Source organism: Galeopterus variegatus, unplaced genomic scaffold (assembly GCF_000696425.1).
Source record: "Galeopterus variegatus unplaced genomic scaffold, G_variegatus-3.0.2 Scaffold2529, whole genome shotgun sequence".
NCBI classification, from domain to species: Eukaryota; Metazoa; Chordata; class Mammalia; order Dermoptera; family Cynocephalidae; genus Galeopterus; species Galeopterus variegatus.
The window spans coordinates 106,501-134,317 of NW_007728640.1; the positions used below are offsets into that span (position 1 = coordinate 106,501).

The 27,817-nt window shown below is 36.7% G+C and overlaps 1 protein-coding gene across 5 annotated transcripts in view; it reads left to right on the forward strand.

Annotated features, from left to right (window-relative positions):
- FAM149B1 (family with sequence similarity 149, member B1) overlaps window positions 1–27,817 on the forward strand; it is a 67,130-nt gene that overhangs the window by 12,081 nt on the left and 27,232 nt on the right. For all 5 annotated transcript variants that reach the window (XM_008582167.1, XM_008582165.1, XM_008582166.1 and 2 more), the window contains exons 4-7: window positions 15,728–15,870; window positions 17,327–17,443; window positions 19,021–19,185; window positions 23,019–23,206. In XM_008582167.1, the coding sequence (XP_008580389.1) occupies window positions 15,728–15,870; window positions 17,327–17,443; window positions 19,021–19,185; window positions 23,019–23,206 (613 nt within the window). The remainder of the gene's footprint in view (window positions 1–15,727; window positions 15,871–17,326; window positions 17,444–19,020; window positions 19,186–23,018; window positions 23,207–27,817) is intronic.

The following is a 27,817-nucleotide window of genomic DNA, read 5'->3' on the forward strand; positions in this document are numbered from 1 at the left end:
AGAGAATTAATTAATTTATTGTCTGATCAGGAGGATTTAGTGTACTGACTGTATATTTCCATCACTTCTCTCTATATTGTGATTAGTATCTCTTTGTAAGTTACAAATGTCATACAGATGTTTCCCATTCCCCTGCTATCATTTAGTGTTTATTGTGTAACAGATTAAAAAAAAATTTAAATATAACCATCTCACTTTTTTTTTTTTTCCTTTTCGTCTTTTTTCGTGACCGGTAACGGGATCGCAACCCTCGGTGTCGCGCCCGTACCGCGACCGGCAATGGGATCGCAACCCTTGGTGTCACGCCCGCACCACGCTCAACCAGTGAGCGGACCGGTCTCTATATGGGATCCGAACCCTCAGCGGGAGCGCCGCCGCGCTCCCAAGCGCCTCACTGTACCAAGTGCACCACCGGGCCGGCCCAACCATCTCACTTTTGACCTTCATTTCTTTACTAGTCAGGATTTTATCTTTAGAAAAATGGAATGTGTTAATGTTCATCATAGCTTTTCAATAAAACTTTGCATGTTTAGCTTTTTAACTAACCTGGACTTTTTTTATAGTATATGATGTCAGATATGAATTAAGTTCTTATGCTACTGAGCCTATTTTGTCTGAACCATTTTTCTATATTTAACTTAATATTATGTGGTTCCATGATATATTTTTTTTTCCTTTGGTGGCTAGCTGATAGAGGGATTTGAACCCATGACCTTGGTGTTATGAACACCTCGCTCTAACCAACTGAGCTAATGAGCAGCCAGCCAAGTTTAATGATATATATATATATTTTTGTCCTTTTTGAGATCGGCTGCTCCGCGCTCAGCCAGTGAGCGCTGTGAGCACACCAGTCATCCCTATACAGGATCCAAACCCGCGGCGGGAGTGCCGCTACGCTCCCAGTGCCGCACTCTCCCGAGTGCGCCACGGGCTCGGCCCAAGTTTAATGATATTTTAAAGATCTTTAGGGCAAATCTACCAGTGCTCATTAAATGACATATATTATTTAGTATTTGGGTCCACTTTAATCTTTTGAATAGATTTTATTTTCACTTGTATCAAATTTTATAAAATATTCATAAGGGATTTCATTGGTATTGCATTATAACCTTACATTAAATCACAGAAAATGTAGAGGGAACTAAAATTTATTGAGTATTTAGTAAATGTCTGGTACTATCCTAAGCACTAATATATACAAGTTTTGATCATTTGTCATCTTAACCGACCTTAGAAATCTAGTTAGAATTATAATCATCATTTATTCAGATCTTTAGTCTTCATCATCATTTTATTATTTACTTTGAATAAGTCTCTTGTTATAAGTTAAACTAATAGGTATTAAAATTGAATTTATGTATTAATTATAAATTTCACTTATTTTTGAACCGTCTTAGTGTTTTTGAGCTATCATTGGTGTATAGGAATACAGTTTCTCCCCCATTTAATTAATGTCCTACTATTTTGCTAAATATATTTATTATTTATAATCATTCTAGGGTATATATCCTTAGGCTTATTTCTTTTAAAATATTATTTTAAATTCAAAGTTAATGTAATGGTGTGAAGGACTTTTTTCCTTTTTTATTCTAATTGTATCTATTTAAAATTTTGTAGCCAACAATAAAAATAGCTAATCTAATTCTGTTTTAGTTTTATATGCTTTGGGGTTTTTTTTGTTTTTTTTTAATAATCTAGTAAAGTTTATTCTATGAATACAAAGATGGATCAATATTTGTAAATTTATTAATATGATTAACATCAGTGAATTAAAGGAAAAAAATATGATCAAACCTACAGATGCTAATAAAGTATTTGATAAAATTCAAATACCATTCCTTGTCAAAATTCTCAATAAGATAGAAGGAAACCCTTGAAACTTGATGAAGACTGTTTAGCAATTGCATAGCAAATACCAGTTAAAACGAAAACATTAAAACTATTTCAATTAAAATAAGGAACTAGACAGAAGTTTTTAAAATTTTTATTTCTTATTTTTAAAATATTTTTTTGGCAGCTGGCCAGCACAAGAATCAAACCCTGAACCTTGGTGTTATCAGCACTGTGCTCTAACCAACTGAGCTAACTGGCCAGCCCAGGAATTTTTTATTAACAAATTTAATTTATTCCTTTGTACTTCTAATTATTTTTATTTTTACACAAAGGTTGTCATTATATACTTTGTTCAGTGCCATTTTTTTCACTTAATATATTTTGAAGAATGTTTATATTATAAAATTCTCTGTTCTTTAATAGCTGTATAGCCATTGCTATTACCAAAAAAAAAAAGTGCTGCATTTTTAACCCTGTATATATATATTATTTTACATAAATGTGAATATATCATAGTATAAATTTCTAGAGGTAGATTTCTTATGTATTTTTATTTTTTGGTGGCTGGCAGGTACAGGGTCCGAACCCTTGACCTTGGTGTTATGACTCTGTGCTCTAACCAACTGAACCAGTTGGCCAGCCCCTTTTCTAATTTTGAAAGCTGTTCAAAGACTGACCTTTGTAGAAGTTATTCCAATCTGAAATCCCACCAGGAATGTTTGGAAGGGCCTGTTTACTTACACTCTTGGCCAAACAGTGAATTATCAAACTTTCTCATCTTTGCCATTTTTTTTTTTTTTTAAAGTGATGCAATGAAGTTGGTTAGGAAAATAATTTGCATGACTTAAAGAGAAAATGCTAAGTCTTAAGAGAGCGGGTGCATGTGAAAATAAATACCCAGATGAAGATACAATCAGTGCTCCAGAAGGCTCCTAGATGCCCCCTCCCAACCCCAAAGATAACTACTATTCTGACCATTATGACCAGTCTTATGTGTTCTTGCCCTTCTTGTAAGTGGAATCATACAGTATGTATTTGTGGAGGTTTTTTTTGTTTGTTTTGTTTATTTTTTGGTTTTTGGTGGTTGGCCAGTACAGGGATCTGAACTCTTGACTTTGGTGTTATTAGCACCACACTTCAACCCACACTGAGCTAGCTGGCCAGCCCTTAGTATGTATTCTTTGTATCTGGCTTTTTTTGCTCAATATTATGTTTTCAGGATTCACACATAATGTTGTACATATTTGTATTCTGTGAACTGCCCGTTTATATCTCATACTCATTTATCTTTGGATTTATTGTTTTCATTTCAATTAGTGGGAGTTCTTTACCTTTTAGATCAGAGGTAGGTGTACTTTTCTGTAAAGGGCTAGAGAGTAAATACCTTAGGCTTTGCAGGTTCTATCAGGATCCTGAATTCTGCCACTGCAGTGAGCAGGCAGCCACAGACAGTATATAAATAAATGGGGGTGAATGTGTTCCTAGAAAACATCATTTACAGAACAGGTGCTGGGCTGGATTTGCCCCACTGGCCATAGTTTGCTGACCATTATTCTAGGTACTTAGAGATTTAGATGCCTGTATTTTATCTACTCTCCCTATAGAACTGTAGAACTTTGGGTATTGTACCAGTTGAAAATTATATTTCCCAGCCTCTGTTACAGGTAGGGGTAGCTAATGAATTGTATACACAAGTCAGGAGATTGGGCTTTCAGGGAAGCTATTTTTTTTTATCCCCTTTCTCCTAATTCCTGTCTGGAACATGGAACCATGGCTAAAGATACACAGCCATCTTGGACCATGAAGCATCATTGAGGATGGAAATGATGGAAGAAACTCGGTGGGGACCCAGTATGCACAGAGCCACCATATCTGCTTTTTAATGCCTACCCCTAGGCTTACCTTTTTATGAAAGAAAAATAAGCCTTTATCTTATTTACGCCATTGTTATTTTTGTTATTGTTACTATTAGCCACATGCAGTTCATGACAGATATGCTCATCCTTTGTTAAATGTGTTATAAATATCTTTTCCTGGTATGTGGCTTTTATAATTTTTACATTTAGATCTTTAACTACCTGTGAATGTTTTTTGTATATGGTATATAGCAGGGATATAATTTTATTTTTTCCATATGCATAATGAGTTGTTTCAGCACCATTTATTGACTAGTTCAGGATTTCTAAGCAGGGGTTATTTTGGCATTTTGGATATAGTTATTGTATAGAAATGTCCCATGTGTAGCAGAATGTTTAGTATTCATGATATCTTTCTATTAAATATCTGTAGCACCCCCACTCCCACCTCTGGTTGTTGTCATCAGTAAAATTGCATACATACATCTCCAACTTCTTCCATAGGTAGGTGATACTGTATCATTCCAGTGGAATTGTTCATCCTTTGTCCAGTGGTTTACCATAGTACCTCTATTGTAGGTCTAGTTTTAAAATATGAAAGGGTTTATTCCCGGACTCTCTAAACTATTCTGTCCTGTACTCATGCCAATACAACTGGTTTTAATTATAACTCTAGCTTTACAAATTATGCCATACTATCTGGTAGGGTAAGTTTTACTGCATTGTTTATTATTGTCTTGGCCAATATTTTTTTATGTATGATAGAAGGCTTATTAAATTGCATAGCTCATTTTGGGGAGGACTCTCATCTTTACGATATTGAATTTTCCTATTCATGAATTTGGTATATAAATCTTTCTATTTATTTAAATCTCTAATATCTTTTTTTTTTTTCCTTGTTTTTGTGACCGGTAAGGGGATCACAACCTTTGGCTTGGTGTCGCTCGCACCGCGCACTGAGCGCACCGGCCATCCCTATATAGGATCTGAACCCGCGGGGGGAGCGCCGCTGCGCTCCCAGCGCCGCACTCTCCCAACTGCGCCACAGGGTCGGCCCTCTAATATCTTTTAATAAAATTTTATTAAATTTTATTCATAAAGATATTGTACATGTGTTAAAGATTAATTCCTAGGAGGCTTTTAATTTTTTAAAATCATAATTTGAAACTATTTGTTGGGCTGGCCAGTTAACTCAGTTGGTTACAGCATGATGTTATAACATCAAGGTCAAGGGTTCAGATCTTTGTACAGGTCAGCTGCCAAAAAAAAAAAAATAATAAAACTATTTGTTGCTGGTATGTAGGTATAGAGTACCTGTTTTTTTAAGGAACTGAATTCTAGGATAATGTTGGCTTCTGGTAGAACTTCATAATCTTGGTCATGTTTAAAATTTTTTTGATATTTAATTTAAACGTTTTATTTCTCATCTTTTAAAATAGATTAAAATTTTATTAGTTTTATTATTTCTGTTTTTTTACTAAGATGTAATTCACATACCATAAAATTTACTCTTTTGAAATGTGCAATTAAGTGGTTTTTAGTATATTCACAGAGTTGTGCAACCGTCACTACTGTCTAATTTCAGAACATTTTTATCACCCCAGAAAAAAGTCTCATACCCATTAGCTGTCACTCCCCAACCCTCCCCCCAAGCCCCTGGCAACCTCTAAGGTGCTATCTGTCTCTTTGGATTTGCCTACTCTGACATTTCATATAAATGAATCATAAAATATATATGGTCTTTTGTATCTAGCTTCTTTCACTTAGTATAATGTTTTCAGCGTTCATCCATGTTGTACATTAGTCAGTCCTTCATTCCTTTTATTGTGGATATAATTCCATTGCATAGATAGACCAAATTTTGTTTATCCTTTTGTCAGTTAAAGGACATTTCAGTTGTTTCCACTTTTTGGCTATTATGAATAATGTTACTATGAACATTTGTGTTCAAGTTTTTTTTAGCATGTGAACATATGCTTTGAATAGTCTTAAGTATATACCTAGGAAGTAGAATTGCTAGGTCATATGAAAACTCTTATGTTTAACTTTTTGGAGAATAGATTTCTTTTTGACCTGAAAAAAAAAAATAGATTTATTGTAATAATTATGATTTTTTAAGTTTCTGGTTAGTATATAAATAATGTTGATGCTTTCCTTGCATTATACAAACATTTCATTGCAGATATAATCACATGTATGTTAGAGCTTAATTCCTTTAAAATATATTATTTTGTTTGTAAGGTTGAATTAATTAATTTAATGAATGAATGAAATTCAAGTTTTGAGATCAAAATTGCAATTCTGCATATAGTACTTTTTTTTTTTTCCCTTTTTGTCTTTTTTACTGACCGGTAACGGGATCGCAACCCTCGGTGTCACGCCCATACCGGGGACCAGCAACGGGATTGCAACCCTCGGTGCTGTGCCCGCACCGCGTTCAGCCAGTGAGTGGTAACCGGTCTCCACATGGGATCCGAACCCTCGGCGGGAGCACCGCCATGCTCCCAAGCAGTGCACTCTCCAGTGCGCCACCGGGCCGGCCCTGCATATAGTACTTTTTAAAATTTTGAAACAATGTCAAGCTTATGAAAAGTTGCAAGTACAGTAAAAAGAACTATTTTTCCTGAAGAATATGAGAGTAAGTTACTGATGTGATAACCCCCTCCCACCAGATATTTTAGTGTATATTTCCTATTAAAAAAAAAAAAAAGGACATTCTCTTACATAATCAGAGTGCAGTTATCAAAATCAGGAAAGCTAACACTGATAAATTATTACCATCTAATCCTCAGACCTCATTCAGGTTTCACCAGCTGTAACAATAATATCCTTTATAACAAAAGTTCAGTTTACATCATAATATCTCTAAATCTCCTTCAGTCTGGAATAGTTCCTTAATCTGGGATATTACAAAAATGAGTTTTTTTTTTTCATTGCATTCTTTTTTTCTGGCAGCTGGCCTGTAAGGGGCTCTGAACCCCCAACCTTGGTGTTATCAATATTGTGCTCTAACCAACTGAGCTAACCAGACAGCCCTCTTACTGCATTCTGTTAGGTGGCACATGATTTTGTTTATGTCATTATTGATGATGTTCACTTTAATCCTTTAAGGTGGTGTTTTCCACCTTAATTATTCTTTTTTCCTTTGCATTTAAAAGTATTTTGTGGGGAGGTACTTTGAAATTATGTAGCTATCCTGTTCTTCATAAAACTTTCAATTTATTCATTTATTTATTCATTATTTATTCATTCATTATTATTATCAGTGTGAACTTACAGATTCCTGTTCAGTGAGTTATAACACATCATTTTTGTTATTTATCTTGAAGTCCAATTTGTCCCAGATTTGGCCAGTGGAAGCCCTTACAAACTGGCTTCTATCCCATTTTGACATATCCCCATCCTTTTTTGAGTACTTCTTTACTTTCTGGCACATGATACTGCAGGCTTATTTCATACTTTCTCTGCCCTGGTTTTGTAATCAGCCACTTCTCTAAAGAGCTCTGATTCCTTTTAGTGGAAAGTGATATTTAGAAACCAAGATTTGGCTGCTAGATGTGCTCATTGCTTTTCAGGTCTCCTGATTCCCAGGTCCTCTCAATGGACAGAACTAGGGAATAAATATATTCCTCCTATTCCGATCTGACATGGCAAGGTTTATCTCTAGTTTTTCTCCCTTTCCATATTTGTAACTTCTTTCTCTGACAATAAGAAACCTGGCTGTCATTATCCTTAATGTTTACTTATTTGATTAATCCCCCTGAATGTAACCAATTTTCTACTATTGCCACTGTTTCCTACCCTCTGCAAGTGCCCTTCTCACCTCACACTGGGTCATTGCCTCCTGCATGCCCCCACCCATTGGATGTTCTCATCCTGCTCAGAGTCAGATACCGCATGCTGGCCTAACCTCTCTATTGGCACTTTCTTTATCCTGCTTGGGCTCTGTTACCCTGCCTGCTCTTCATATGGTAGCCTTCCTCTCTCCATTCTAGTTCCAACATTACAAGCTGGCTGCCCTCCCATGTGGACATCCTCCTCATCTCACTTGTGCTCGGACACCCTGCAACAACCTGCTCCCCCATGTAAACACTTACTTTGGAAGATTGTATTTTCAAAAGTCCTGCCAATATTTATCCCATCTCACATGCTTTTCTTACAAGGTATTGATACTCTTCCATGAAGAGGTAGGGTCTGTATTCTTTCTCCTTGAACCTGGATGGCCCTTTTAACTACCTCAATCAATAGAATTCAGTGAAAGTGATGCTGCATAACTTTGTAGGTTACAAGGTACTGGCAGCTTCTGCCTGGCTCTTTCTATTTATCTGTCTCTGAATGGTGGACCTTGGAACCACACTACCATGCTGTGAGGAAGTTCAGACCACATGCAAAGGCCCATGTGCAGAGGAATTAAAGCCCCCAGCTGAAAGCCAGCATCACCTGCTAGACATGTGAGTGAATGAGCATTCAGATGATTTCAGCTCCTAGTCGTTGAGTCTTTTGTCTGAGGCCCCAGAGGTTGCAGAGTATAGATAAGCCTTTCCTGCTGTGATCTATATGAATTCCTGACCCAAATAAACCTAGGGAAGTAACACATGATTATTTCTATTTTAAGCCATTGGGTTTTGGAGTAATTTGTTACACTGCCACAGTAACCGAAACACCCCTTTCACAAAATAAAAATGCTTAGACACTCTCTCACTCTTCCTGGGCTCCTGTCACGCGTCAGGCCATCCTCCTACGTGGACACCCTCCTGTTTTCCCTGACTCCCTGCTTGCAGACAACTTTCTGACTATGGAATAATGAGATAGAGTCCATGCAAGGGAACAGTGGTCCCACTGTGCTGTGGAGCAGAGACCAGAGTCCAGGTCAGATGAAGCAGCTGGAATCTGCAGGGCAGAGGGAATGAGAAGTACCAGAAATTGTACATAAAATAAGTGGGTAAATGTAAAAGTCTATGTGTTGTGTGTGTGATTCCTTTAAAGGACAGGTGACTGACTAAAGCAAGAAATATGCTTGTATTTATTTATTTATTTATTTTTGTCTTTTTTTTTTTCGTGTCTGGCAACAGATCGCAACCCTCAGTGTCGCGCCCGTACCGGACCGGGACCGGCAACGGGATCGCAACCCTCGGTGTTGCGCCCGCACCTCGCTCAGCCAGTGAGCGGGAACCGGTCTGTATGTGGGATCTGAACCCTCGGCGGGAGCGCCACCGCACTCCCAAGTGGCGCACTGTAGCAGTGCGCCACCGGGCCGACCCGAAATATGCTTGTATTTAATGTGTGTGTGATGTATAAACTTTGCGTATGTAATGTGTGTAGGACGTGTAAAGATGGGGTGTATACTTGTGGAAGGGTGACTGTAAATAGAATTATACTTTTATAAGGTTATTATATTTGTGAATCATTATAAAACTATTCAGAAAATTAAATTAAACAACTTTCATACAGAGAAACCTCTAGGCCTCGATGAATTTTGTCATCCCTTTGTGGAAGAAATAACAGTGACACAGACTTTTTCCATAAAATAGAAGGAATACTTTTCAACTCGTTTTATGAGGTCTGCATAATCTTGACACTAAAACCATACAACAATATAATGACAGAAAATTATTAGGTGGCACTTTTAGTATCAGTGAGTAGCTTGGCAAATTCTCTTCCCTGAAAGCAATATAAGATGGGATAAAATGCCCCAAAGCAACTATTTAAGGACTCTAAAAATTGACCAAAAGCATACAGCAAATAAAGAAGCAATTACTCATGAAAATCAATAGAACTTTGGGTTAAGAACACTGAAAATCTATTCTACTATGGAAGGACAGACTGAAAACTAGCAGTTTCACTGTCCCGGAGATAGATTTAGAGTGAAGCTAGGAGAAATCTATGCCCAAGGGCATGTTAGTAACAGTAGCAAAGTTGGAGGGAAGAACTGTGGCTCAGATAGCCTGAGGTTTCAGTCCTGACTGAGACAAACAATGGATTGGCAGACTATCCAGAAGTTTATTAGGGAGATCTGGGAAATAAGATGGTTATAGGAGGCCTTGATAAACTCTCCACACATCCACACAGGAGAGACCAGAGAGGGCCTACCTATCCCTGGCTGACCATGAGTCAGCATGCAGGTGCAGAGAAAATACGAGAGGGCACCCAGAAATTAAAAGCCAGGGCAGTTGTAAAAACGACTTGAATTTGAACTTAGACAAAATAAACTTTAAGACAAAAAATACTATTAGAAACAAAAAGGGACATTTCATAATGATGAAAGGGTCAATTCACCAGGAAAATATAGCAATTATAAATGTATACACACCTAAGAACTGAGCCTTAAAGTTCATGAAGCAAAAGTTGACAGAATTGAGAGGAGAAACAGTGCAGCAGTTATAGCTGGAAACGTCAATACCCCATTCTCAATACACATAGAACAACTAGACAAAATCAGCAAGGATATTGAAGACTTGAACATTATCAACCAACTTGACCTGACATTCCACCCAATGACAGCAGAACATATAATCTTCAAACATACATAAAACAAGTCTCATAAATCTAAGAGGATTTAAATTATGCAAGGTACATTCTTCAACCACATTGGAATTAAATTAGAAATCAACAAATTTCTGATTTGGGATATCCCCAAATATTTGGCAATTAAACAGTATTCTTCTGAATGACATGTGGCATGAAAAAAAATCTGTAAGGGAAGGTAGAAAATATTTTGAACTGAGTGAAAAGCGAAATATCAAAATTTGTGGGATGCAGCTAAAGTGGTACTTGGAAATTAATAGCTTTAAATGTCTACAGGAAAAAGGAGCATCTCAATAACTTAAGGAGGGTCTCAAATCAACAACATAAGTTTCCACTTTAAGAAACTAAAAAAGGACAAACTAAATCCAAAGCAAGCAGAAAAGAAGGAGATAATTTAGATTAGAGCAGAAATTAATGAAACAAAAGCAGTAGAGAAAAAAAGTCAGTAAAATTGACAAATCTTTAGTTGGTTTTACCAAGAAAAAAGAAAACAAATTAACAAGATCAGGAATGAAAGAGGGGACATAACCCAATGCTATAGAAAGTAAAGGGACTAAGGGAATACAATAAACAACTTCATGCCAAGAAATTAGATAATTTAGATGTAATGGAAAAATTCCTAGAAAGACTCAAACTACCAAATTGACTTGAAGAGAAATTAAAAATCCAAATAGATCCATAGTAAGTATGAATCTGGCCCTCACATCATGGGCAGGAGGGGTGACAATTAGCTTTGTATCTCATGAATATTCTTAATAATAATAAAAAAAATTCCATACCAATTTCTGAAAAAAAAAAAGTCTGTTGGGATTTTTATAGGGAATGCACTGATATGTATACCAATTTCAGGAGAAATAGCATCTTATAGTATTTAGTCTTCCACTTGTCTTCATTTATTTATATTTTCTTTAATTTCAGCAATGTCTTGAAATTTTCAGTCTGTGCTGCTTTTGTTAAACTTACTCCTAAGAATTTGATTTTTTTATTCTACTATGAATTTTTAATTTTCATTTTCAAATTGTTCACTGCTAATGTGTAGAAATGCAAAAGATTTTAAAATTTAGATATAATCCCAATACCATGAAATTCATCCTTCAGTGTCTTTTAATATATTCACAGTTGTGCAACCATCACTCCTAGAACATTTTCATCACTTCCAAAAGTGGTTAGTAATCACTCCCCATTCCTCTCTCTGCCCAGCTCCTGGCCACTACTAATCTACTTTCTGTCTTTATGGAATTGTTCTTCTGGACATGTCACATAAGTGGAGTCACACAATATGTGATCTTTTATGTCTGGCTTCTTTCACTTGGCATAATGTTTTCAAGGTTCATCCTAGTTGTACCATGTATCAGTACTTCTTTCCTTTTATGGCTGGATAATATTGCATTGTATGAAAACCCCTTTTTTAAACTGGTTTTGATAACTTCGACCTTCCTGAATTATTAGTTTTAGTACATTTTGGGGGACAAAGGGGTAGAGGGAGTGTGAATTTTTCAGGATTTTCTACTTCATGCCATCTGTGAACAAGGACAGTTTTATTTCTTCCTCTCCAGTTTGGATGCCTTTATTTTCTTTTGTCTTATCACACTACCTAGAACCTTCAGTACAATGCTGAATAGAAGTGGCAAGAGTGGACGTCCTGGATGTGAGGGCGATCTGGCTGCGACATCTGTCACCCCATTGATCGCCAGGGTTGATTCGGCTGATCTGGCTGGCTAGGCGGGTGTCCCCTTCCTCCCTCACCGCTCCATGTGCGTCCCTCCCGAAGCTGCGCGCTCGGTCGAAGAGGACGACCTTCCCCGCTAGAGGAGAGGACCGTTCTTCGGTCAAGGGTATACGAGTAGCTGCGCTCCCCTGCTAGAACCTCCAAACAAGCTCTCAAGAGTGGACGTCCTTACCTTGTTCTTGATCTTATGGGGAAATATTCAGTCTTTTCTCATTATATATAATGTTAGATCTAAGTTTTTCACAGATGCCCTCTGTCAGGTTGATGAACTTCCCTTTTATTTCTAGTATGTTGAGCGTTTTTATCATGAATGGGTATTAGATTGTCAAATGCTTTTCTGTGTCTGTTAAGATAATCATGTCATTTTTGTCCTTTATTTCTATTACTATAATGTATTAAATTAAATGATATTCTAATGTTGAGCCAGCAGTGCATTTCCAGGATAAATCCCACTTGGTCAGGGTAAATAATCGCCTTATGTTGCTAGATTTGTTTTGTTAATAATTTAAAGTGTTTGTGTCTAATTTCAAGAGGGATATTGGTATATAGTTTTTTCTTCTTGTGATGTCTGAATTTGGTATCTGGGTAATACTGGCCTCACAGAATGAGTTGGGAACTGTTTCCTCTTCTGAAAGAGTTTGTGAAGGATTGGTATTATTTTTTCTTTAAATATTTAAGTATATATAGAAGTATATTTGGTTTTGTATATTGACCTTGTATCTTGTGGCCTTAACTCATGTATCAGTTTTAATATTTTTTCTGCGTGTGTGTGTGTGTGTGTGTGTTCTTTAGAATCTTTTAAGTATGGATTTCTTTTCTTGCGATATCTTTGGATTTCATATCAGGGTAATCTTACCCTACAGAATGAATTGGGGAGTGTTCTTTCTATCTTCTGAAGGTTTATGAAAGATTATTATTATTTCTTCTTTAAATATTTGATAGAATTTACTAGCCCATCTGTGCCTGGGCTTTGCTTTGTTGGAGGATTTTTAATTGCTAATTTAATTTCTTTTAAATTCATACTGGGGGCATACCCGTTACCAGAAACTACTTTTGTACCCCATGTCCCCACCCAATTGATATGGAATTGTAAAGGATCCAAATTAGTCAAAACATTTTGAAAGAGAAGAAGAAAATTAGACAGCTTACACCATCACATTTCAAAACTTAATGTAATGCTACAGTAATTAAAACAGTGTGGTACTAACAAAAGATAGGCATATAGAGCAACAGAACAGAATGGAGAGTCCAAAAATAAACCTTTATGGTCACCTGATTTTTCACAAAGGTGCCAAGACAGTTCAATAGGGAAAGGATTTTTTATTTTTTCCAGCAAATGTTGCTGAGACAATCCATGTGCAAAAAAGATGAATTCAGATCCTTACTTCACATCGTACAAAAAATTTACTCAAAGTGAATTGTAAACTTTAAGAGCAAGAACTATAAATCCATTAGAAGAAAACGTACAAGAAAATCTGACCTTGGGTTAGGCAACAAGTTCATAGATACAACATACCAAAATCACCAAAATGTGTAAAAAAAATGGATAAATTTGACTCTATCAAAATTAAGATATTTTGTGCTTTCAAATACACCATTAAGAAATGAAAGCAGAAGCCACAGACTGGGAGGGAATATTTGCAATAAATACATCAGATTTGTATCCAAAATATCTAAAGAGGTCTTAAAACTCCCTGTTAAAAAAAACAAACCAGCTGAAATGACGAGAAAAAACTGGAACACACACATTCTGTGAAATAAGATACAAACGGCCAGGTAACATGTAGAAAGATACTTAATATCATTAATCATCAGGGAAATGCAAATTTAAAACTGTCAACATATACCACTTCACACTCAAAAAAATTGCTAAAACTAAAAAGACTGACTATGCCTTGTATTAGAAAAGGTGTGGAACAAGATTAATGCTCACATATTTCTGGTGGTAGTGCTAAATTGTATATCCATTTTGCGATAGTTTAGTCATTTTTTAAGCCTTAAACGTACATTTACATGACATGGCAGATCCACCTGTTTAATTGTATGTAAACTATTCCTCAATAAAGTTCATTAAAATTCTTAAATCCTCAAAGAATTAAAGGACAAGATAGCATCCATTACAATTATTGGAGATTCTAAGGCAAAGCAGGGAAAGATCTCAATTTAAGAACAGTGCTGTCCAGTTAGCTCACGGCAGAGAGTGGTGCTGGTAGAGAGTGGTGCTGGTAACACCAAAGTCAAGGGTTCTGATCGCCATACTGGCCAGCTGCCCCCTCGAAAAGAACAGGCAGATAAGAAGAACCAGTTAAAAATCTTGAAAATGAATAGCATTTGAAATATTTCAATAGATAAGGTAAACTGGACCCTGTGAAACAGAATAGTAGTGAATTGATGATAAAACTAAGAAAATCACCTAGAACCAGAGAGCTGAGAATTTGAAGAGTAGTTAGAAGACAAAGAAGATACGGGCCGGCCCGGTGGTGCACTGTGCTAGTGCGCCGCTTGGGAAGCGCGGAGGCGCTCCCGCCGAGGGTTCGGATCCCACATACAGACCGGTTCCCGCTCTGAGCAAGGCGCGGGGGCAACACCGAGGGTTGCGATCCCATTGCCGGTCCCGGTCTGGTACGGGGGCGACACTGAGGGTTGCGATCTGTTGCTGGACACGGAAAAAGACAAAAAAAAAAAAGAAGACAAAGAAGATAGATTAAGAAGCTGTAATATACTTCTAACAGAAGTTTTAGAAAGAGAATGGGAAAAAGGCAATATTCAACGAAATAATCACTAATTTTTTTTTTTTAAAATGGAAGAAAGGTTGAAAAAGCATACCAAGTGAAGAACAAATTCAAAAAAAAAACACTCCTAGGCAGATAGATAAAATATGTATTGGGTAGAAGCTGACTTTCATTGTTAGAGTGAAAATACATAGCTCTCATCTTATGCTTTTTTTTTTTTTTTTTTTTTTTGTGTGTTTTTTTTTCTTTTTTCCGTGTCCGGCAACGGATTGCAACCCTCAGTGTTGCCCCCGTACCGGACCGGGACCGGCAACGGGATCGCAAGCCTCGGCGTTGCTCCCACGCCTCGCTCAGCCAGTGAGCGGGAGCCGGTCTGCACGTGGGATCCGAACCCTCGGACGAGAGCGCCGCCGCGCTTCCCAAGCGGCGCACTATCCAGTGCGCCACCGGGCCGGCCCTCTCATCTTATGCTTTTAAAAGAATATGCACTAGAGGGTAAGTAGGGAATCAGATAATATGATAACATGATCAGATTTGCATTTTATAGCCATCCCTCTGACTGATTTTAAAGGATGGATAACAGGAGTCAAGGTTGTAACATAAATTGTCAAGTGAAATATGCAGAATACAATAATATGTACAAGATTATCTGTCTACCTTTTGCTCTAAAAATATACTGGAACCAAGCAACTATACTAAAATTAGCAATTATTATCTTTGAGTGGTGGAGTTACATGTAATTTTAATTTTTGTCTTTATACTTCGCTGTATTTTTCAAAATGTTTACAATACATAGTATTTATATGATAAAGAAAATGTTACTTTTTAAAAAATTAATATTTTTATAAATTTTCTTTAAATATGAATAGAGAGTACATCTGAAAATTCTTTGAGATGTGAAAACTGATTAACTTTTCTTTCATGGAAACACAACAGTATTTCAAGTGGACTAAATATTTAAAACAGAATAAAATCTGATTGGTTTCAATCTTTGTAATTTGTAACAGAGAATGAAGCTCACCTAAATATTTTGGGGGGATATTTTCTTCTAGGAACTTGATCAAAATGCCACTGAAAAAGTCCAAGCAATGTTCACAGCCATTGATGAGCTCTTGTATGAGCAGAAGTTGAGTGTGCGTACAAAGAGTCTGCAAGAAGAGTGCCAACAATGGACATCTAGCTTTCCTCACCTCAGGTATTGAAGCCCTACAGTTGACTTGAATTCATGGCTAATACTAAAATTTTACTTTATTTTTTATTATTTTCTTAATACTAAAAATTTTTTTTTTCCTTTTTGTCTTTTTTACTGACCGGTAACGGGATTGCAACCCTCGGTGTTGTGCCCACACCGCGCTCAGCCAGTGAGCGGGAACCGGTCTCCACATGGGATCCGAACCCTCAGCGGGAGCGCCGCCACACTCCCAAGCGGCGCACTCTCCAGTGTGCCACCGGGCCAGCCCAATACTAAAATTTTAAAAGTAGATTTCCCAAAAAGCTAGTATTCCGAAATCTTTATGGGCACAATTTTAATGAATGTGTATAAGACCATGTGGTGTAAAGCCTCAGCTGAGAGGAAACTCAAATTGATGGAAATTTCTGGGAGTTTACAAAACTACCAATATGTTATCCTAATCTAGTAAAACAATTTCTCTACCAGTAGCTGAGGTCTGAGTATCATGGCTACCCTAAGAGCCCTTTTGGACAAGATGGTCAGAAAATGTATTTGTTTACATAGTAGTCTATAGTTAAATTCTTATGTATACTTGAAAACAGACACAGGCTGTTCAGGGCTTCCCTCAGAAACAATATACATTAAAATCATAAAGCTTCTTGTTCTTAAGAATATAATTCATAGTTTTCACTAATTTGGCTGGGCCTTCATCCTGTTTTGGCTAATTTAATGAGGATTATTAAATAAGATGGAGGGCAAATTACAGATGTTTTCTCAGTTTCCTTGGGTTTTTTTTTCTTTAACTCCTAGGCTATAATTTTATCTTTTCCATCTCCGTACTGTGGAGGAGAGATACACCTGTAGTAAGGCTCTGGATTCACATTTTCTCTCAAGAATTATTTTTTATTTTTATTTTATTTTTTTGCCAGCTGGCCGATACAGGGATCCAAAACACTGCACTCTAACCAACTGAGCTAATGGGCCAACCCAAGAATTATTCTTTTTTTGTTGTTTTTTGTTTTTATTTTTTACTTTTACTTTTATTTATTTCTTTTTATCGAAACATAATTTATTATACATATTTGTGGCATACAGAGTTGAATATCATATCTATAACAGGTACAATATGTGATGATCAAATCAGGATAAAATTTAAACTCATCAATACAAAACCTAATCATTCTTTGTAACCCTTAACCAATTTCTCACTAACCCCCCTCTTCCTCTCCCTTTCCCACCTCTCATAAGCACAGTTCTGTTCCCTCCTTTTGAAAGTTCGATGTATTATTATGATTGTTGTTTTTCTTTCTTTTTTCTCTTTCTTTCTTTCTTTCTTTCTTGAATTATTCTTAATCAGTATCAGACTAAGTGTATACTGGGCTTTTATGTAGAGCCATCAAATTTGTTCCAAAAATATGTAGGTTTTGTATATACACTGGGTGAGGGTGCTTAATTATGTCATTGTTTCTTCATTTTGAAGGATTCTGGGTAGGCAGATAATCACTCCATGTGAAGGTTATGGATTGTATCCTAGATCTCCTTCTACTGTGTCATCTTCACATGAAGCAGCCTTGTCTCAAGAAAGAGATTCTACTACGTAAGTATTCTATTATGTATTTTGGTGTCCTAATATACAAGTATTATATTCTACCAGTTGTACTGAGAGATTAAAATACAAGGGTACTTCAAAACGTTCATGAAAAGATTCATATTATCTTTTATTTCTGTTTTTCACAAACTTTTTGAGCTATCCTTGTACTTCCTACTTATTGGTATTTAGTTAAGTACAGCAAATTCCCTAAGATTGGCCCTAGTCTTGTGTATATTAAAATTTTGTTATATAATTTTTTTGTTCAAAAAATAAGACATTTCCTAGAGTTTAAGGATATTTTGTTATTCAGATGTATATAACTATATCTGTATGTATCTATATCTATAAATACAGGCACTTCCTTCTTGGAATAAATGGGTAGATAAAATAGTTTTTAAAAAGTCAGGGGTCTAAGAAACATACCTCAAAATATTTTTTGAAAAAAATGTTGAAAAAGTGATTTTTTAAAAATGTGTAATATTAAAGGGCTTGCAGGTTAGTTCAGTTGGTTAGAACAGTCTAATGACATCAAGGTCATGGGTTCAGATCCCTGTACTGGCCAGCTGCCAAAAAAACCCCAAAAAAACCAAAAACATGTAACATTAAAAAGAAAAACATGTAATATTAATTCCAACTTAATCTTTTTAAAGAAGTTAAACTTCAAAATAATTTTTAAATGGTAAATCTTTTGAGCACCTCAAACTCTTTAAGCAGTGGCAAAATAAACACAAATAGAATCATTTTGAAATCTATATGTATACGTAAATCCATTGTAAAATATATCATAGTTTTAAATTATTCCTATACTTTTTCCTAAGGCTGTAGTTTTACTTATTTGATACCTTCCAAGAGTTGTGGTACTACTTGCTTTTGGTGCCTTTTTGGGCTTGTGGTAATCTTACCAGACCACAAAGTAAAATATACTGTCTTAAACCAGTTAGGGTTACAGGAGCTGGGTTATCACCTGATTTTTGGTCAGAGAATGGGATTTGTTTGCTTTTCTCAAAGTGATTTAAACTCAAGCTGCTGGTCATTAGGCTCTCTTTTTAAATTTAAGCCTCATGTATTACATCAATAAGTCTTTTTAAGTTTACTCCTTTTACATAAATTAAAAATTTTAACAACCTAATATCTCCCACAGAAATGATGTATTCTTTAATTCCCTCTAACCAAAATTACATAATTCATATCCTGTCATTAGGATATATTTACCTGGTCTGTTAGTATGAACTTTGTATGTACCTTATTTTATAACTGTATATAGTAGGTCCATTTAGGGATTTCATCTCCAAAGAAATTATGAATGTAAATATTCTTAGGTTTTTAAAAACTTATATTATAGCTATAGCTGTTTGCATCTGAAAAGATAGCAAGCCAAATAGTGCATAGTGCACATTAGCAGAATGGGTCTATGGCCAGTATTTAATCTTCCTGTTCTGAAATATAATAGGTTATTAAGGCTTAGAATAGTCCAGGAAAGTGTTGGCAGGGCAAGGGTGTTTGAGCCAAAACTCACGTGACTGTTGCCATAAGAACTGTTTATGCTGTATATAATTAATATTTGCTCTTTTTCCCTCTCCCAGACTTGGTATAAGGGGAAAGAAGGTACATTTCTCATCTTCTTATACTCATAAAGCATCTTCCATTGACAAATCCTGTCGTTTTTGTTCCATGGAAAGAGAAGAGGAAGATTGTATAATCTCAGAAGGAATAATCGAGGAATACCTAGCATTTGATCACACAGATATGTGAGTATTATGTCTTTTAAGCTTTTTATTCCCTTCCTATTTTGTGCATTAATATATATATTTTTATAAACCGTGCTACCCATATTACCCATAATTAGATCTATGCTAGTTTCTATTATTTGTTTTCTGTTACTTCTCAGGTATCCAGAGGTCATGTTCCTAGTTATTACTTTCACATACTAGGCTTCCTTGTGTATTTTCTTCCTTCACACACCATTCGCACCTTTCTGAGATTAGAGATTTTAAAATTAGTTAATTTTTTTCTCCACATCATTTGTTTTTACCCTTTTGCAAATTACCACCAGTGGAAACTGAAACTTTTAAAAAGAGCAGTTGATGAGTTCTGAACCTTGTTTACATAAGTCTTGCTGGAAAAAAGTATATACAGGTTATATAAAACCTTATGCTTCATACAAACTTTATTATTAATAATGCTTATTTATATGTATTCTTATTGTATTCTGCCAGTAGTCTTATGACAAAGATATAGTTTACCTTCTTTACAGGGTAGATGAAAATCAGAGTGGTTAGATGATTTGTCTGAGATAAAGCTAAAACCAGAACTTTATTCATCTAATTCTCAATCCAGTGCTCTCTTCACTATTCCGTGATACTTTTCTGAAACATTACATCTCAAACTATTCCTCTAATCCTTTAAAAGTTCCAGAATTGTTGGTTATAGCAGCACATCTGCAAAAGAGGGAGAATTCCAATTTAGGCTGTGAGACTGTGGTTAGGCCTAGTTAGTATTGTGTCACATGATTCTGGACTTCTCTTCTTCCCATCATGTCTCTTACTGAGCCGTGTTCACTCACATGTTCACTCAGCCCTAGTGCCAGCTAAACATAAGCCAGATTTCTACACATAACACTGCTGAGCTAATGTACTGTTACAAGAGAATTAAGTAGTTTTTTTTTGCTTTTCCCAAGACTGCCCCTTTCCCCTTCACTTCTCTTGGCCTGTGTCGAATTATTTCTATCTGCTCTTTTTTGTCAAATCAAAGGTTTTCTCCCCTGGTTTAATAATATAAAATAAAAACTGATTTAACCAAAAATGTGATTTAAATGGCTGATAGGTGTCCCCATGGGCATCTCTTTCTCTTTTTCTTATAATAAACCCAAATAAAATGTCAGGTAATATGGGAAGATTTTTAGAAAGGCAGCCTTCCCTTTAGAGATATCACCAAGATATCTTGTCATAAGAGAGCAGAGTAGTTGGATCTTTAAAATGTTCCTAATTGAAAAGATTGATTGTTGAGAAATAAACCATTCTGGCCAGCTACCAAAAATAAAAAATAAAAAAATAAACCAAAAGACCTATAGGACATTAGTAGATGCAGTAATTCAGCAAATGATTTTGGTACAAATGGAAAAACCATCTGGAAAAAGAATTAATTGCCTAACTACTTCTTTCTATAAAAATAAATTCCACACATATAAAAATTTAAATGTGACAAATCATATAAATGTAGAAGAAAATAAAATATGGAAGACCTTTTTAAAAAAATACTTTGGGAATGAAGAAGGCCTTTTTAACCATAACACAAAACCTACAAATCATATAACCAATTCTTTTTTTTTTTTTTTTTTTTTTGGACCAGTAAGGGGATTGGAACCCTTGGCTTGGTGTTACCCGCACTGCACTCAGCCAGTGAACACACTGGCCATCCCAATATAGGATCTGAACCCGTGGCAGGAGCACTGCTGCGCTCCCAGTGCCGCACTCTCCCGAGTGAGCCACAGGGTCGGCCCTGACCAATTCTTAAATGACTGCATAAGATGAAATATCTACATAGAAAAAACTCATAAAGTCAAAAAACAGATGACAAACTAGGCAAAGATATTTTTAGTTCCTTCATAGACAAAGAGTTATTTTCTTTAATATGTACACAAATAAGGAAAAGACTGAGGACAGAACAGGTAAAGGACATAAACAGTCCATTCACATAAAAAGAAAATGGATTTTAAACATATGAAATGAAATTCAACCTCATTTGCCACTAGAGATGAAAATTAAAACTATAATGAGATACTGTTTTATCTGTCTGATTGACAGAAACAAAAGAGAAGTTTGATAATTCTTTGAGAGGGTAAACAGGCATATTCTTTCACCTTTGGACCATACGACCTCTTTAGAGGAGATTGTGCAATATCTTTCAAATTAAAATGCATATACCCTTTAACTCAGTAATTCTATTTATAGGAATTTATTCTACAGATATAATCACCCACAAAGTAACAGAACTATGTACAAGGTTATTAATTGCAGTATTGACTATAATAGCAAAAGATTGGTTGATCAATAATGAGCTAGTTAGATATATTATGATATATCCAATGGAATACTCTGCAGCTATTTTTTTTTTTTTTTATGTGACCGGTAAGGGGATGGAACCCTTGGCTTGGTGTCACTCGCACTGCGCTCAGCCAGTGAGTGCACCAGCCATCCGTATATAGGATCCGAACCCGCAGCAGGAGCACTGCTGCGCTCCCAGCGCCGCACTCTCCCAAGTGAGCCAACGGGCCAGCCCTGCAGCTATTTTTTAAGAGGCAAATTAGTATGTATTGATAGGGATCAAGGGCCAAGTTACATTGTTAAATAAAAGAACAAGGTGCAATCCAGTGTATAATGCAACTATTTATCTGGAACGAAGTACAAGGGGTCTTTAAAAAGCTCATGGAAGGATTCATATTATTATCTTTTAATTCAATTTTTTCCTCAAACTTTTTGAAGTACCCCTGTATAATATTTGCTTCTAGGGATGAGGACTGGGGGACAGAGATGTGGAAGACTTCTTTTTCACTATATGTCCTTCTTTAGAATTTGAATTTTTTTCATCACATGAATGTGTTTTCTCTTCTAAAGAGAAATATACATTTAAGTACAACTAATACTAATCAGCTTACTTCCCCCACTTAATGCCAGGCCAGCTCTTCCTTGGGAAGGCAGAGAAGAGAGTCTGTAGCTGCCCTTCATAAACCTCTTCTCATCCTTCTTTCCTCCCTACAGTGTCCTATTTAATTCTTGAGACTTCTGCTGCCCAAGGGGTAACTTTCACTGTAGAGGCCTGGAGACATTTCTCCCCATTCCGAGCTAGTTCCAGAACTTGCTTTGTCTTAGTTTATAATACATCTGTTATAGGTGAGCATGGCTATCAGCTAGACTTTTTTCCCACAGAACTCCAGGGCTATTGGTACTCCTTGCCAGAGAAGCAGAGATAGACTTGACTAACTGGGAGGTTCTGGGTGACAGACACAGGGGTCTCCAGAAGAGCCTCAGAGGAGCTTCTGTGCTGTTTAGTGCCCCTCCTTTTCCTTTTCAGCCAATTGCCAAATGCTTGTTTGCCTTAGTAAAAGTATACTAATTTTAATAATTTATGTGGAATGCTTCCCTAATGAATCATTGTGTCAAATAAGTATGCAGCATAATCATAGTTACATGCACATCATTAAATGTCATTAGTGTTAATCTAAATTTTATCCAATTACAACAAAAAGATTATTTCTGTACACATAAGTGTCATACCTTGTTGATCAATTGACAGTGATCATCTGTTTAAAGCTAAGAAACATGCCATGATTCTCAGACTTCATTTTCTTTTTCTATTTTTTGGCAGAGTAGTGGGGTGTGGTGGGGGTAAAAAGGGAAATATAGTCTCCTCTGTTAATAACTCCCTTATTCCACAAGGCAGCTTCATGCATGTGCCACATATGCTGGGCAAAGGGGGTGGGGGTGGGAGGGAGACCAATCACACTCCTAAGAAGCACAAGAGACAGTGTTGGACACTCAGTGAAGAATAATCATGAAGTCTTTCTCTCTTGCTTCTGTTACAGAGAAGAGGGATTTCATGGAAAGAAATCAGAAGCAGCTACAGAGAAACAGAAATTAGGGTATCCTCCTATTGCTCCATTTTACTGCATGAAAGAGGATGTCCTTGCTTATGTGTTTGATAACGTGTGGAGCACAGTTGTGGGCTGTATGGAGCAGTTGACACATAGTCACTGGGAAGGATTTGCTTCTGGTAAGGATCTCTGTGAAAACAATGTAAAAAATAATTGTTTATGATTTCGAAACCTTGACCTATATTATATTTCTCTCTATATATCTATATATAATATCTCTATATATTTACATTATATATAACATAGATTATATGCTTCATTAGGGCAAAAGGTGAGAATGACAGAGAGGAAAAACCAAAGTGTTTTTTCCTACTCTCACACATCACACTTTCTGACAACAGATGTGTAGGGGTTTTTCCCCACACACCCAGCAATTCTGACACCAGGTTGTCCAGCAGACACTAATTGGGTCTCCTAGAATTCAGTTCGATTCTGACACTTTCTCCCTGGAGATAGGGCCAGATCCCACAGGTTAAGGGCTTAGTCCCACAAGACTGTCCCCCACTTCAGACTCCAGTTGCAAGCCCCAAGCTGGTACTTATGCTTCAGACCAACCAGCTATAAATCATGGTGCCCACAACTTCCTCCTTGGGTTGCAACAGCTCACAGAACTCAGGGAAACTCTGATGTTTACTGGTTTATTATAAAGGATATTACAAAGGATACAGATGAACAAACAGATGGAAGAGGGCTGAGCATAGGGCTGGCCTGAATGGGGATTTGAACCCTTGACCTTGGTGTTATAACACAATGCTCTAACCAACTGATCTAACCAGCAGGCCCCCCTTTTGGGTTTTTATGGAGGCTTGATTGATTAAATCATTGGTCATTGGTGATCAACTCAACCTTCAGCCTTTCTTCCCTCCGTGGACATAGGGGTGGGACTGAAAGTTCCAACCTTCTAATCATGTGGTTGGTTCTCCAGGCAGTCAGCTCCCCCATCCTGAGACTATCCAGGAGCCCCAACCATCAGTCATGCCATTAGCATACAAAAAGACACTTACCACTTTGGAAATTCCAAGGGTTTTAGGAGCTATGTGCCAGAAACCAGGGGCAGAGACTAAATATGTATTTATTACCATATCACAGTACCACAGTGAGTCTGATTCATGCTTATATTTCCCACAGAAACTAACAGATATTTAGTAAATATTTGAGAATGAGTGGATGTATAACAAGGCCTAGTCTATGATAGTTAAACAGAGCTTGTGCTTTCTCTTTGAATATGTTGATTTGTGAGGAAAAACCATTTGTAGTGTCATACATTTTCAAACTGCTTTATTGAATAATTGACATACCATAAACTACACATATTTAAAATATACAATTTTATAAGTTCTAACCTATGTATGCACCCATGAAACTGTCACCACAGTCAATATAGTGAACATATCCATCACCCTTAAAAGTTCATGCCCTTTATAGTCCCTCCCTCCTGCCCCTGCCGGGCCCCCCATCCCCAAGTGATCATTATGCTGAGTGAAAGAAGCCACATGGAAGGAATGACCTGCTGTCAGTATAGGTTTGTATGCATTTTGTAGTTTCATGTGAATGGAATCATATGTATTCTTTTTGTCTGGCTTCTTTCACTCAGCATAATTATTTTGAGATTCATCCATGTCATTGTGTACATCAATAATATATTCCTTTTTGTTGCTAAGTAGTAGTCCATTATACCACAGTTTGTTTATTCATTCATCTGATGATGGACATTTGGATTGTTTTCAGCTTTGGGCTATTACATGTAAAGCTGTTATGAACAGCTTTTGTGTACAAGAATTTGGAGTCATATATTTATTTTTCTCTTGGATTAATTTGTGGTTGTGGAATGGCTGGGTTATATGGTTAGATATATATTTAAGTCATTAATAATTATTATATAGGTTTTTCTATGCTGTTCAACAACTTATCACAAACTTAGCATCTTTAAACAATACACATTTGTTATTTCACACATTTGTGAGTCAGAAGTCCAGGAACAGCTTAGCTAGTCCTCTGCTTAGGATTTCACACTGTTGGCAATCAAGGTGTTGTCCAGGGCTGAGTTCCCATGTGGAGGCTCAGCTAGGGAAGGATCCACTTCCCCTTTTGTGGGTTCTTGGAAGCATACAGTTACTTGTGGCTATAGTATTCGTGGCAGCTTTATTCTTCAAACCCAGCAAGAAAGACCGAGACTAGCAAGATGGAAGCTTATAACATAACATGAAGAGTCTGGCCAGTGGCTCATTTGGGAGAGCGTAGTGCTGATAACATCAAGGTCAAGGGTTCAGATTCCCATACCGGCCAGTCTCAAAAAAAAAAAAATATGATCATAGAGATGATATCCATCACCTTTACCGTTATCTATTGTTCTGAAGCAAGTCACAAGTACTGCCCATACTCAAAGGGAAGTAATTACACAAAGGCATGACCATTAAGAGGTAGGACTCATATGGGGGCCATCTTAGAGTCTCTACCACAGTCCTCCCTCTGGCCCTAATGATTCACATCATATCACATGCAAAATACATTCAGCTCCCTCCTAGGGTTTCCAAGAGTCTCATCCCATTGTAGCATCAGCTTAGAGGTCCAAAATTTTATCATCTAAATCAGGTCCTGGTGTGGGTAATATTCCCGGATGTACAGTTCCTGGGGCACAATTCTTCTCCATCTGTAGACTTGTGAAACTAGAGACAAGTTGTCTGATCCTAACACACCCACATACAATAGTGGAACAGGCAAAGGATAACAGTTATAGACATTACAGTTAAAAAGCAGGGGAGGGACTGGCCTATTAGCTCAGTTGGTGAGAGCATGGTGCTGATAACACCAAGGTCCAGAGTTCAATCCCATACCGGCCAGCTACTGAAAAAAAAATGTAAAAACAAGGAAACCAAAAAGGAGAGGAAATGGAAGGGTTTTTTTTGTTTTTGTTTTTGTTTTGTTTTTTAAAAAGGTCCATAGCAATTCTGAAATCCAGCTGGGAAATATGGGAGTTCCTTGATTGAGTTTCAAGATCTAGACGTAATCCTCTGTAGCTCTCTGCTCCATCCTTTGTGTTCTTGGTTTCACCATCTGAACCATCCTTTCTTTTTGATGAGAGTATGTGTTTGCAGCTAACTAGTTTTATCAGGCTGCTTCTTGCTAGTAAAATTTTGGGTGTCTGACAGCCTCTTTCATTTTGTCCGAGTTGGCAGTGTTTCTGCTGAAATAATCTTCTCAAGAACTTTGTGGCTTCTCATGAATGTCGGTGGGGTTTACCACGTTAGACAAAAGGCACACCCATAGATCTTTTCAGATAATCCCCTTGCTGTCTTGGGCTCCTACTTGGATGTCTGAGGAACAATGCCCCTAAGCTCCCTGAAGGTTATATATGGTTTGAATAAGAGGACCTGTGAGATACACCCTTGATTTCTTGAAAGGGCCCTTTGTGTGAGTGAATACTCTAACTTTTCATCTTTCTGAGGTATTAGTAAAAGATCATTTTTTCTAGAACACACTGTCCAGTATTAGCATCTTTTGCCCTTTAGAGAGACTGGGAATTTTCAAAATCATCAAGTCCTGGTTTCTTTTTGTTTAACAGTTTTTACCTCAATTTATCTCTTTCATCTTGCATTTTATTGTAAGCAGCAAGAAAAAAATCAGGCCTCACCTTCAACACTTTGATTGAAAGATCATTACTTAACAAATTCTGCTTTCCACATGACCACAGGAGACCGTTTCACTAAGCTTTCTGCCACTAAATAACAAGCATCTCCCTACCTCCAGTTCCCAATAACATGTTCCTCATTTCCTTCTAAGCTGTCCGCTGCATTGTCCTCCAAGTCCAGATTTCTACAATCAGTCTGTTCAAAGCAATTTATGCCTTCTCTATCATGCTTCTCAAACTTCTTCCAGCCTCTATAAATGAACAATTGAAAATGAAATTAAGAAAACAATTTATTTACAATAGCACCAAGAAGAATAAAATATGGTGGACTAATGGGTACAAAAGTATGCAATGTGCCCTAAGTGAATCATTGTGCAGTATATGCATGTATTGAAACAACACACTTTACCCCATGAATCTGTACAAGTAAATGTTTAAAAAAAATAAAAGAATAAAATACTTAGGAATAAATTTAACCAAGGAAGTACAAGACTTGTATACTGGAAACTATAAAATAATGTAGAAAGAAATTAGAGAAGACTTAAAGACTTGGATTGGAAAACTTCATATTGTTAAGATGGCAGTACTCCCCTACAGGTTTATTGCAATTCCTATCAAAATTCCAATTGCCTTTTTCACATAAACAGGCAAACTTATTGTGAAATTCCTATGGAAACGCAAGGGACCGTGAATAACCAAAACAATATTGAAAATGAACAAAGTTAGAGGACTCGCACTTCCTAATTTTAAAACTTACTACAAAGCTAGAGTAATCAAAACAGTGTGGAACTGGCATAATGACAGACAAATAGATTAAAGGAATAGAATCAGAAGTCCAGAAATAAGTCACACATCTATGGCTAATTATTTTCAACAAGGGTGATAATAGCATTCAATGGTGGAAGAATAATCTCTTCAACAAATTGTGCTAGAACAATTGGATGTCTGTGTGGAGAAGAATAAAGTTGGACCCTGACCTCACACCATATACAAAATCAACTCAAGATGGATAATAGCAAAAAAAGGGCCGGCCCGGTGGTGCACTGCTACAGTGCGCCGCTTGGGAAGTGCGGCGGCGCTCCCGCCGAGGGTTCGGATCCCA